A 12,441-nucleotide genomic window follows, 5' to 3' on the forward strand; every position below is an offset into this window, starting at 1 on the left:
GTAAGTAGATCAGCATGTTCAGACAGCCCCTGCTGCCAGGGAGCTCCCTCTGTCCTGAGCCCTGTCGTGTCTCCCCCCTGCTCTATGGAGATGGGGTAAGTGGGGGGCAGGAGCAGGGGGGATGGGGACACCCTGACATTAGTCCCCCTCTTCCTCCCCCCCCCGTACAGCAAGCAGGAGGCTCCTGGGAGCAGCTCCAAGGCAGAGGGCAGGAGCAGCACACAGCAGTGGGGGGAGGTGAGAAGCTGAACTGCTGGCAATTACTAGCCTGCTGGGAGGTTGCCGCACAGGGAACTTAGGGGAGCGGGGAGCTGATAGGGGGCTGCCAGTCCACCCTGGTTCCAAGCCCCCACCACTAGCTCCAACGGGCTGCTCTTCCTACAAGCAGTGGACAAAGTAGGCAGCTGCCAAACAAAGTTATAAGGGAGCATTGCACAACTTTAAACGAGTATGTTCTCTAATAGATCAGCAACGAAACAACATTAACCGGGACGACTTTAAGTGAGGAGTTACTGTATTGATGATGTCACTACAGTAATTCTCAAAGAGTGAAATTCACTCAAGTGCAGAGGGCTCATGCAAGGACCTCCACACCATTATAGTAACCTACTGTTTCTCTATGTTTGTGCTTTGAGATTTCCCTCATTTTCTTCAAGTTGTAAAATAATGAAAGTTGATGAGTAGTTATGGCAAGAAATAGAATTAAACTTCTGGATACTAGGAGTAATTGAAAAACATTTGACACAGTATTTATTTTATATGGTCTAAGTGGTTTCCATTTTAGGAATGTTTCCTATGAAAAATACTTAGCCATACTTTGTTCGCAATGGGGTGGAATAAACTGCTGTTCATATAATACTGAAGTTGCTGAATGTCATAAAAGAAGGTAATTGTATGAGATCCTTGTATTTTTAATTCCTCAGATACCCCAAACTTGGGCCAAAGCACCCCGAATCTAATTCTGCAGGAAATGATGTGTTTGCAAAATTCTCTGCTTTCATAAAGAACACAAGAAAAGATGCTAATGAAAGTAAGTACCTGCAATCTCTGCATCATTACCATTGATAACTGGAATGAGTTGGAGTTACATAATTGTAGCATAAAGTTTTCCACTAACGTTTTGCACTAACGTTCAATCTAGAGTAACAAAACCTATCTGTATTTGCACTAAGGACTCATTCTAAGCAAAAACTATCTATGGCTTTCCAGGACATGGAAGCTCTGGAAAGCTACAGATCCTGATTCTAGAGGAGGGTAATCTGTTCAAGAGAAAGACCAACACATATGCACTATGGTGAAAGGAAGAATTAGTAGTTTGTTGTTTTTGTCAACAAACTTCCCCATATCGCAATGGCTTGGCTGAACAGTACACCTCTACCCCGATATAATCCTGTCCTCGGGAGCCAAAAAATCTTACCGCGTTATAGGTGAAACCGCGTTAAATCGAACTTGCTTTGATCCGCCGGAGTGTGCAGCCCCGCCCCCCCTGGAGCACTGCTTTACCGCGTTATATCCGAATTCGTGTTATATCGGGTCACGTTATATTGGGGTAGAGGTGTATTTAAGGACCTGATCCTGCAAATGCTTAACTTGCTGAAGGTGAGTAGTTCCACTGATTTCAATACAACTACTCATGTCCAAAAAGCTAGGCATGTGCCTAAGAATTTGCAGGATCAGACCTATGAATGGAATACAAAAAAGCAAATGCTTTTTTCTTCAACTTTAAAAGAAGTGGTATAAATTTAATGAAATGAACATACTAAGTAAGTATATATAATGTGACGGGGCAAGGCCAGATGGCTATAGAAAAATAGTGGGAGATAGATAAATTAGCCCCAGGTCATTATTATTATTGTTATTGGGATAAGTAAATGGCAGCTGCTCCAGGTCAATTAAGACACCTGGGGCCAATTAAGATCTTTCCAGAAGGCAGGGAGGATGCTAGGTTGATTGGGACACCTGAAGCCAATTAGGGGCTGGCTGAAATAGGGTGACCAGATCACCCAAGTCAAATATCGGGATGCGGGGGGAGGGGGGCAGGGTAACGCGGGGGGGGGGGGCGTGGCAAAAAAAAAAAAAAAACAACCACCCTTCCTCCACAAGCGCTGGAGGGAGGCCCAGGAGACGCAGGGGAAGCGCGGGGCCAGGGTGAGTGAGAGTCTGGCCTGGCCCCGAGCAGGCAGGACTTAGTTGGGTGGTAGGGAGAGGAGGGGGGCGGCCCGCGGGGCCAGGCGGCGGCTGTTCTCCCTCCCCGGGCAGCGGGACTCAGGAGCAGCCGCTGCTGCAGCTCCCACTGCCGCGGGGGGAGGAAGCGGCCGATGGCCAAGCTCGGCGGCTGCGGCTCTGGCGCCCCCGAACCCCCCGAGCCGGGGCCTGCTGCGGGGACCCAGCAGTGCGTACGCTGCACCCAGCCCCTGGCCAGTCATGTCTGGGCTGCTGCCCAGCTGGTACTATCCCGCGGCGGCCCCGGAGTGGGGGCAGCAGGCCCCAGCCCCCCCGTCCCGCTCGGGTCCCGCAGGGGAATGAACGGGGCTGGGCTGCCCCAAATCACCCCACCCCAAATCAGCTGGCCCATGCCAGCTGATTTGGGCTCGAGGGGCTCAGGCTAAGGAGCTGTTTAATTGTGATGTAGACGTTTGGGCTCCATCTGGAGCCCAAGCTGAAGGGTCTGAGATCTGCAGCCCGAGCCCGAACATGTACACAGCAATTAAACAGCCCATTAGCCCCAGTCCCACAAGCCTGAGTCAGCTGGCAAGGGTTAGCCATGGGTTTGTAATTGCAGTGCAGACATAGCCTAAATTACAGCTCTTCGGAGGCACCATGGCAGCATTTCCAAATCAAAAGCTTGGGTTTTGGCTGAAATATTTCTATTTTCAGGTGGTTGGTTTTTGACGAAAAATCAAATTTTTCTACAGAAAGAAAACACTTTTCACAAAAAAATTGTTAGTTGCAAACCCAATTTTCTGTCAAAAACTGTTTTGACTGAATATTCTCAATCAGCCCTTCATGCTGAAATTTGGTATAAATGTGTCCAAAAGGATATTTTGTAAACCATTTCAACTCAATTGGTTTTACCATTCTTCTAGAGAAAGAAAAAAGATAAGTTTTTGTTTGATTTGCAGACATTCCCCACCCCCATCCACCACTCTAATAAAGAAAAAGGGCAAACTTTTTTTTAAATTGCACTAAGCTAATCTTTTGAAGTGATGTACTTTTATGTTAAAGTATGTTTCAGAGGGTTTGAAGGGTGTGCTGGGTTTTTTGTTTTGTTTTTTTATAAATACACCTTTTTAAATGGGGGTAAAGAGGAATAGGTAAATAAACATCAGAAGGAATCACAGAACCAAATTCATCTTTAATATAAATCCATTAAGTTTAGCTACACCAAACCTGATTTTAGTAATTCTGTACCAATTGACCTCAGCGGGGGAGGGATAACTCAGTGGTTTGAGCATTGGCTCACTAAACTCAGGGTTGTGAGCTCAATCCTTGAGGGGGCCATTTAGGGATCTTGGGCAAAAATCTGTCTGGGGATTTGTCCTGCTTTGAGCGGGGGGTTGGGCTAGCTGACCTGCACAGGTCCCTTCTAACCCTGGTATTCTATGATTCCCAGCCCTGCACTGGGGGGCTTCCTTTATTTTTTCAGGGGGAGGGATAGCTCAGTGGTTTGAGCATTAGCCTGCTAAACCCAGGGTTGTGAGTTCAATCCTTGATGGGGTCACTTAGGGATCTGGGGCAAAATCAGTACTTGGTCCTGCTAGTGAGGGCAGGGGGCTGGACTCGATGACCTTTCAGGATCCCTTCCAGTTCTATGAGATAGGTATATCTCCACTAGCACTTTTGCTATTCCCTTATTACATTAACACTTAGCAAGCCCAGTAAAGGATCAGGGCCCCATTGTGCTGGAGAGGGTACAGATATGACAGCTGTACTTAACAAACATCATATCCCAGAGAGCTCTATGGACAGGTACACACTTAAAACTTTTGCCTCCAGAGTATTACTGGTTATGGAGGAGGTGATTTTTTTAATGACATTTCTATCCCAGCAAAAGCCCTTGTGTAGATGCAGTTAAACCAGCATAAAAGTGCTTTTACTGATGGCGCTTATTTTGCTTGAGGAACCAGCGTGAGCTATACCAGAAAAAGCACTCTTCTGCCAACAGAAGCCGCATTTACAGTAAGCTGGTTTGCCAGTGTGACTATTGACTATTCCAGTACAGCTATACTGGCAAACCTTTTCTGGTGTAGACTAGGCCTACCTTTCAGATAGGATTAATGGCAGAAACGGATAAACGATGTGGATGGTTTCAGAGAATGGGGTAATAATAAACTGAACAGATTAGGAAAAAAAAAACAGAAGTCACAGCTCACCTGTTGCCTAACTAACTAATGTCAGATGGAAATGCTTTATAACCATCCTAGCACAGGTAGTTCTCAGGAGGGATTTGAATTAGGATAAGGGAATATAACAAGAGTTTTTCCTATGCATTGAGGTTGGCATGGGAGGACTTCTGTGTGAGTGGGCTTAGTGTTTGGAAATATCCGATCTCCTGGGTTTCTTCTACTTTTAGAGTGAACTCAGTTCACTTTTCTCTAATCTCTATTTTTCTGACTCTAGATTTGGAAAAATCCTTACTTAAGGCTCTAAGGAGGCTGGATAACTATTTAAATACCCCCTTGCCTGATGAAATTGATGCCTATAGCACTGAAGACATCACTGTTTCCAGCAGGAAATTCCTGGATGGAGATGAGCTCACCTTAGCAGACTGCAACCTCTTACCAAAGCTCCACATCATTAAGGTTTGGATTTTCTCTTCTATTATGTGCAAAGACTGGCAACACTGATGCACAAGTGCATTTAAAAATGACAAAAAAACCCACATCTTTACTGAAACAGACACACAAATGCTATCTCAACCCAGGGTGAGAATGTGAGTCAGAGTAAAATTTAGTCTAGCATGTCTAATATCCTTTGGGGTTACTCAAACAACAGCATAATGCCCTAATTCCATTTTTTTATCTGACAATATAATTCCTAATGTCTGGATTCCACACTCTTGTTAGATGACCTAGCTAAAAATAAATAATTTAGCTAAGAGTGCTGCTGCTAGCAGATAGATGCTCTGCAGCCTCTCACATTAGGCAGCAGTGGAGGCTATTATTGATTCCAGGATAGCATTACTGCCTTGGCTACAGTCACATTGTTATAGCCATCGCCGAGGCTCTCCTTGTAGCTGGGCACAAGGGGCTGAATGCACAAAAGGAGTTAGGAGCCTAAGTCCTTGTTTTGTGTGTCTTAGTTCCAGTTTTGGGACCACTGTGTGATCATAAAACTCTTGCTGAAACCTGTAAGTGCCTAATCTCACTCGATGCCTAGGTTTTTTTCAGTAAAAGTTCCTTAGGCACCTACGTTTCTGCCTCTAAGCATGCACCCTGTTGCCTCCCTGTGGGCATCTGGATGCCTAGCTTCTGCCTAAGTCCCAGAGTGATTCACAAACCAGGGGAAGTCATGTGTTTGGTTGTTTAACTCATGTGTGGGGCCTGAAAAGGTACATGTGCTCACTCACTCTCTCGCTTTCACTCTAAGAGGCATTTGGACCAGAGAGAGTATATGCATGAGCATGACTCTGTAGCCTGGTGGTTAGCACACTTACTGAGGATATGGGAGACCTAGGATCTGGCCCCCCTGCTCCAATGAGTCTTTCATTATTTATCCGCCGTGCAACAGCTTAAGTAGGCGAGATTGAGGGACTCCGTACATCAGAATATTTCATAGCCTGATGGTTAGAGCACTCTCCTGAGAGGTAGCAGATCCCTGTTCAAATCCCTTTTCCCCTGAGGTGAGGCAGGGGTCTCACTTATCCCAAGTGAGTACCCTAACTATTGAGCTAAAAGTTGAGGGAGGTCCTCCTCTGCCCCCACCCCTGACTAATGCCTTTTATGCATTCAGGCCCTGGCTGCTTTATTGGACACAACTGCTGGATCCCAACTGCTTCCTAGTCTACCAGGTCAGAGCAGCATCCAGCCTCTCTGGCAGACTCCTAGGGTACAGAGTACATGTCTAGTACCTCTTCTTGGGCTGTGGAACCCTGAAGTCCAATGGCCCTAGGCCCAAGACCAGTGCTGATCCCCCAAGTCTCCCCAATAGCTTATGCACCCCCTCATAAAACAAAATGAAATCCATAAGACACCAGACAGATTCCCCAAACTCACACACACATAATGACATTCTGGCCTTACATGCCTTCCTAAGTCTGCCCGGTTCCCTGAGGTGGGGACTGCGCCCACCCAATTGCCATATATGGACTGATTCTGAATATTTTTCTCTTTCATTATTCCCTCATAAATTTGGGGCTGAAATTTGATGTGTGAGTTCTTCGGTACTTCTCACAGGCAATGAACTCTCTCTGTAGTGCCCTCTCCTGTCAATGCCTAAGACCATGCAGGTTGACTGCTGTGTCAGGTAGCAGGACCCAGAGGTGCAGGAGCTGTGCTTTTACCTGACCAGGCAAAGTCTTTCAGTGAGAGGGAAGGTACAATTGACACATCATTTGTGAGTACGCAAGTGCATTTTTTATTCAAAATTTGCTTCCATCTTGGTTTTAGATCACCTCTGGTAGGGTATATTCCTCTAATATCTTTTATCTCAAGTTTCAGTATGTGAAGTAAGTATTAATTAAAACTGGCATGTGTCACAAGTTGTATATGTTCCAAATAAGCTCTTTGCCTTAAAATATCAACCAAACATCTATTAAAATATTTCTGTTCATAGTCGGTGGGCTTTTCAAATCCACCTATGGAATTTGGGTATGCAGTTAGAAATGAATGGGAATTGGGCAACCAAAGTCCTTAGCCAGCTTTGAAAATCTCAGTTATTTGGTTTTGTAAAGTCTTTTCACCCCAAAACCTAAATTTTTGATCTTAAACTACTTGACAGTCCCTCCCTAAGGCTTGGCCTACACTAGGAGGGATCGATCTAAGTAACACAACTTCAGCTACGTAAATAATGTAGCTGAAGTCAACGTACTTAGATCGACTTACCGTGGTGTCTTCACCACAGTGAGTCAATTGCTGCTGCTCCCCTGTCGACTCTGCCTGTGCCTCTCGCAGCGGTGGAGTACAGGAGTCGACATGAGAGCGCTCGGGGGTTGATTTATTGTGTCTAGACTAGACACGATAAATCGATTCCCACTGGATCGATCGTTGCCTGCCGATCCAGCAGGTAGTGTAGACATACCCTTACTAACCAGCCTCCCCACGTCTGTTATCTTTCTCCTCTTTGTCTTTGTTTTCAAAATTTAAAACATCAAAAATGGATTGCTAAACCAGAAGAATTGAAGAAACCTATTGATTACAAGCATTGTGTGCACTTTGTTTACACAGCTCATGCCTCTAGCAATCTTTTTTTTCTTTATTTTTTTAAGGTTGTGGCAAAAAAATATAGGAATTTTGAGTTTCCATCTGAAATGACTGGGATCTGGAGATATTTGAACAGTGCTTATGCTAGAGATGAATTCACAAATACTTGTCCTGCCGATCGAGAAATTGAATTTGCATATTTGGATGTTGCAAAGAGAATGAAGTGATGGATTAAAAGATATCTCTATTCTACATTTCTTCAGAGAGCTGGATGGGAACAAACCAAGATAAAAACAGAGTACATTATGCAGCATAATTTTAAATTCTGTGACTGGCCAATCCTTTTCTTTTCTTGCATTATATTAAGCTCAGTCTTAAATTATATGTATGTATGTCTGCTTGTGTGTGTATACACATGTGTGCGCACGCGTGTTACACATTCTGTGTTAAAGGTATCAGATCAAAATTCAAACATTTGTTGAAATTATAGTAATGGGCTAGGCACACAATTATTACACTGTGGCTGGTTACTCATGGTAAAAATACTTAATTTTGAGAGTAATATTCCCTACTTCTTAAACATCTAGCGTGCTTATTGCTGCCCCTAATTTCTCAGTTTATTTCAGCGCTATTGTCAAAACTGACAGTTGACCTAGAGATTTGTCTGAGAGGCAGAGGAACATTTTTCTCTCAAGATGTACCTAACAGAAAGTATCTGTGACCTTCTGGGCTGCATAAATCTTGGAAGACAGCACTATTGCTGTTGGCTGCACACCAGGCTGGTTTATCCAGGAGAAAGATCTGGTTTGATGTGGAACCAACTCCGTCTTTCAAAAGCAACAACTCTATATGCCAGGGAGCTGTGGATCAGTTCAACAAAAACCCTGTTTCTCCCACTGCACAAGTCCCTATTCTGAATATGTCTAGCCCTCATCTCTCTAAGATCTGCACAACCCATGGGACTTCCTCCTGCCCTAGAAGTGGAGAGGAATAAATATTGCAGCTGACCTGTGAACTATGCAATAAAGTTACTTGGTATAAGTGAAAAGAGAGGGGTCCTACCCCCTGCACTGGGAGAGGAAATGGAAAACCTCCCAGCCCTGATTACTGAACTGAGGCCCCCTCCTTGCCTCCTACTTGATATTAGAAAGTAATGAACATGGGTGCAGGAGGGCTATTTAGGAGGTAGCCCTTTCCTTCTTCCTGACCGAACTCCAGAATGTGCTGTACAACCAGTACCAGTGAGACTATCCCATTCCCTTGGAACAGGGAACATACCATCAGAGATCTATGGAACATGATTGGGCTACAGCCACAGAGGCTGCTTTCTGCTGGTACAGCCCTCAGAGGCACAACCTGTGCAAACCACAGCCCCTGCACTTGCCTGGGAGCAAGAGCTCCAGCCCAAAGCTGTGTTATCCCTATGGTCACCAGGGAGTCGGTCTCTGATGCTTTTGCACAATATATTTTTGATAGGGTTATGTGCATCTAAAGATGCAGTAGATCTATGCATACTAGATAGATATGAAATAGATCAAAGGGTCTAATATAATAGCTAAGTTTATAAAAAAAAAAACCCTCTATTTTAGAATAGACAACCTATTCCATATCAAGCAGACATCTACTTTTCTTACAAGTTTTACTTGATTGTATATTTCCAGTTTTCAGGTATACTTTGTCTGCACTGTTTAATTATAAAAATACTCAGTTCTAATGCATATCTTTTATCACAGTTATTTTTAAACAGTGTTAAATATTGAATTTTTATTTTGTTTTCTTTAGAGAAAACAGACACTTAAACCTGTTTTGCAGTACAGAACTTAAATACTGGGGTTGATAGCTGAGCAATCACTCACCAAATGTTACTAACTGCTGCTTTGTATTTTCCAACATACATATCTATATTCTATATAATCTTTTCATATGCCTTACAAATTTGAACAGAAAATACAAATTGATAAGTAAATTGAATATCCTGTGTTTATTTCAGTGCCAGTTTCCTGACTACGTGTAGTCTATCATTAGCCGGGATTTTGAGAGAGAGAGATTAACAAAACCTTGATTTGTCTTTAAGAACTGGAAGAACATTTTAGGCCCCATCCTGCAATCAGTCTCACACGGGTGCAAGGATCTGCACACACAGATCTGATTTCAGGATTCAATCCCCAATCTTGCTCTGTGTGTGTGTGTGTGTGTGTGTGTGACTTATTGCTGATTCAACTAATAATAGGTTTACTGTGTTAGCTACATTTTTTTAAATCAGTAAAGACTATCAGCTGTTATCCACCTTTAATCAATATGAAATTCAACATTACTATGTAATATGGTCTGTTGTATAGCAATATTGTATGTGCTTTACTTCTTTTTTTTTTTTTTTTTTTTTTGCCTTGAGTTCATCTGGGGCCCTCCCTTAGACACAAACCACCCTCAAGTTTGTGCCCTGTGCTCTTCTGAGCCTGCAGTCTCATTCCTTTCAGCCAAGGGGGCATACCCTGGATAAGTTTATATATATATATATATATATTTAAAATCCTTCATCATTCTGAAGTATAGTTTGTCCCTGGATAAGACTGAAATCTGTTTTTTGTTATTCCCATGCTCCTTTCCCATCCAGCTGGAGGAAGAGGTTTATGGCCCCAATCCTACAATTCATTTCTCCTGGGTGGAGTAAATTGCAGGATTGGGGCCAACCTCAGCCTCAAATATAGTGCTACAGAAAGAACAGAATACAACCGTGAGTTAAAGATTTCAGGAAATATAGTTAGATGATAGTATAAGCAGGGATGGTCAAAAAGTGTAGAAAACTGAAAATTTTTCATAATTTTTTGTGAAGCATTTTCATTTAAATTTTAAAAAAGATTTATATTATATAATGATGGTCAAAAATAGCAACAACTTTTCACAAAAAATGCAAAAATAATTTCACCTACATTTCAAACAATGGAAAGTTCTTGATCAACTCTAATTAGCTGTCTGTCCAATTAGGGTTGCCAACTTTGGTTGGATGAATTCCTGGAGGTTTCATCACACAACATTATCTTTAATTAAAGATGAATCTTTAATTCCTGGACACTCCAGGACAGTCCTGGAGGGTTGACAATCCTATGTCCCATACATATAAATGATACACCAGATTGCAACAAACGAAACCTTCACGTTTGTGATGGGCTTTAAAAGCAGAATGAGAAAGACATATTCTGTGACAGGCCAGCTAGGGCAGGAAAGGATTCCACACAGCTCATTGGGGGCATGCCTCACGCTAGAACAGAAAACTAAATGCCCTGCCCCTTTAAAAGCCAATTGCAACAACAACAACAACAACCTGTTTTCCCTCAGCCAAAGCAAAGGATTGCTTTAAACAAATCCCAGAGGGAGGGATAAGACCTCACCTCAGCGCCAGTCCCCTTCAGAGATCCATCTTCTCACGACCACATTCACCTCCTAGTGGGATAAACCTCCCTCCTGCACTAGCAAGGGGAATTAATAAATTCCCCACAGCTGGCTGTGCTCTACTATCCTACACATAGGAAATGCCCTAGGCTGGGAACTCCACCTTCCCCATTAACCTACTTTAATTCAGCTGCCCTTTTCAGTGCTTAATTTTTCTATTTATGGGACATCAGTGCAGCATAGTCAAGCGTTCTTGTAAAAGCTCAAACCAAACTAACAACAGAGAAACACTCTTACCACTTATTTGGGAACAAACTTAATGGGGAATCAGGTAGTGCTCTGGCAATACAAATGTGATAAGGTGTGGTCTCAGTCTCAGCCACAGGGTAATTGTAAAAATAAAAAAGTTCTTGTTTTGTGTTTAACTGTTTTTGATCATATGCTTGGATCTGTTCATCGAGGTGGCACCAGATATCACTGCAATCAGAGGTGAAACAGCTCCCTCTTTGGTCCAGCCCACTCTCTGGTTACTGTTGTTATAAATGATTTGTACTAAAGTTGTGCTAAGAGGTCCCATTCTACTAGGCACTGTAGAAATGCCCTGTAAGAGACAGCACCTTCCCCAAAGAATTTATAATCCCAGGCTCCAATCCTGCAATTAATAAAGTATGGATGAACATGCTGCACAGCCTGGGGAACAAATAGAAAACAAGGGAAACAGGCAAAATGCATTGCCTGGGAGCACACTACAGGTCTGTGATAGAACCACTCAGAGCTCTTTATTATCCGGTTGGTGTGCTATTCATTTTACATCACGCTGCCTCCACTCTTTCTTGTCCAGCAGCACTAGGCCCCACATGAATTCCTCCCTTGTCTTACAGCATCTGCAAAAACATTTATGGCTCTGATCCACAAAGGTACTTAGGAACTTAAAACACAAGACTCAGGCACCTAAATCTTCTGTTCAGGCACCAAATTTCCAGTTTTAGGCTCCAACGTGATCCACAAAACTCCTACCGAATACTGTAGGTGCCTTAACTCACTTGGCGCCAAAGTTTTCAGGGTAAATGTTCCTTTGGTACTTACGTTTCTGGCTCTTAGGGTACATCTGTCTACGCAGCAGGTGGAAGTGAGGTTCCCTGCTTGGGTAGACAGACACAAGCTAGCTCTGCTCAAGCTAAAAGTAGCAGTGTAGCTGGGGATAGCCCAGGTGGCAGCTTGGGCTAGCTGCCTGAGTACAAAGATGCCTGGAACCTCGGGTGGCTAGCCTGTGCTATCCCAGCTTCACTGCTATTTTTAGCATACTAACTCAAACAGAGCTAGGACTGCCTGCCTAGCTGAACTGGGAAGCACACTCCCAGCCACAGTATAAACATATGCTGAGCATGTGCATTGCCGCTGCCCTCTAGGCACTGGGCACTTATCTCCTGCCTAAGGATAGTGGTTAGGCACCCACTGTTTACATCTATCAGCACTCCAGCTGCAGCCTGAGTGGCTACAGCTACACTGTTGCTTTTAGCTCCATAGCCTGAGCGGTCCAAGCTTGAGTCAGTTGATTCGGGCTCTGAGACTCGCTGTCTCAGGGGTGTTTTTGCAGTGTCGATGTACCGGATATTATTAGGTTTTTGCTTCTTAAACAAAAAAGTTGCAGTAATGTCACTTGCTAAAAGCCTAAAGGAAAAATGAAACA

General features: G+C 43.6%; 1 protein-coding gene across 2 annotated transcripts in view; it reads left to right on the forward strand.

Annotated features, from left to right (window-relative positions):
• The window catches only part of CLIC6 (chloride intracellular channel 6), a 48,942-nt gene extending 37,761 nt beyond the window's left edge, over nucleotides 1–11,181 (forward strand). For both annotated transcript variants that reach the window (XM_054048747.1, XM_054048738.1), the window contains exons 4-6: nucleotides 924–1,030; nucleotides 4,621–4,802; nucleotides 7,427–11,181. In XM_054048747.1, coding sequence (XP_053904722.1) covers nucleotides 924–1,030; nucleotides 4,621–4,802; nucleotides 7,427–7,588 — 451 coding nt within the window. In that variant the 3' untranslated portion in view covers nucleotides 7,589–11,181. The remainder of the gene's footprint in view (nucleotides 1–923; nucleotides 1,031–4,620; nucleotides 4,803–7,426) is intronic.
• Nucleotides 11,182–12,441: the final 1,260 nt, after the last annotated feature.

This window comes from Malaclemys terrapin, chromosome 1 (assembly GCF_027887155.1).
Source record: "Malaclemys terrapin pileata isolate rMalTer1 chromosome 1, rMalTer1.hap1, whole genome shotgun sequence".
Classification (NCBI taxonomy): Eukaryota; Metazoa; Chordata; order Testudines; family Emydidae; genus Malaclemys; species Malaclemys terrapin.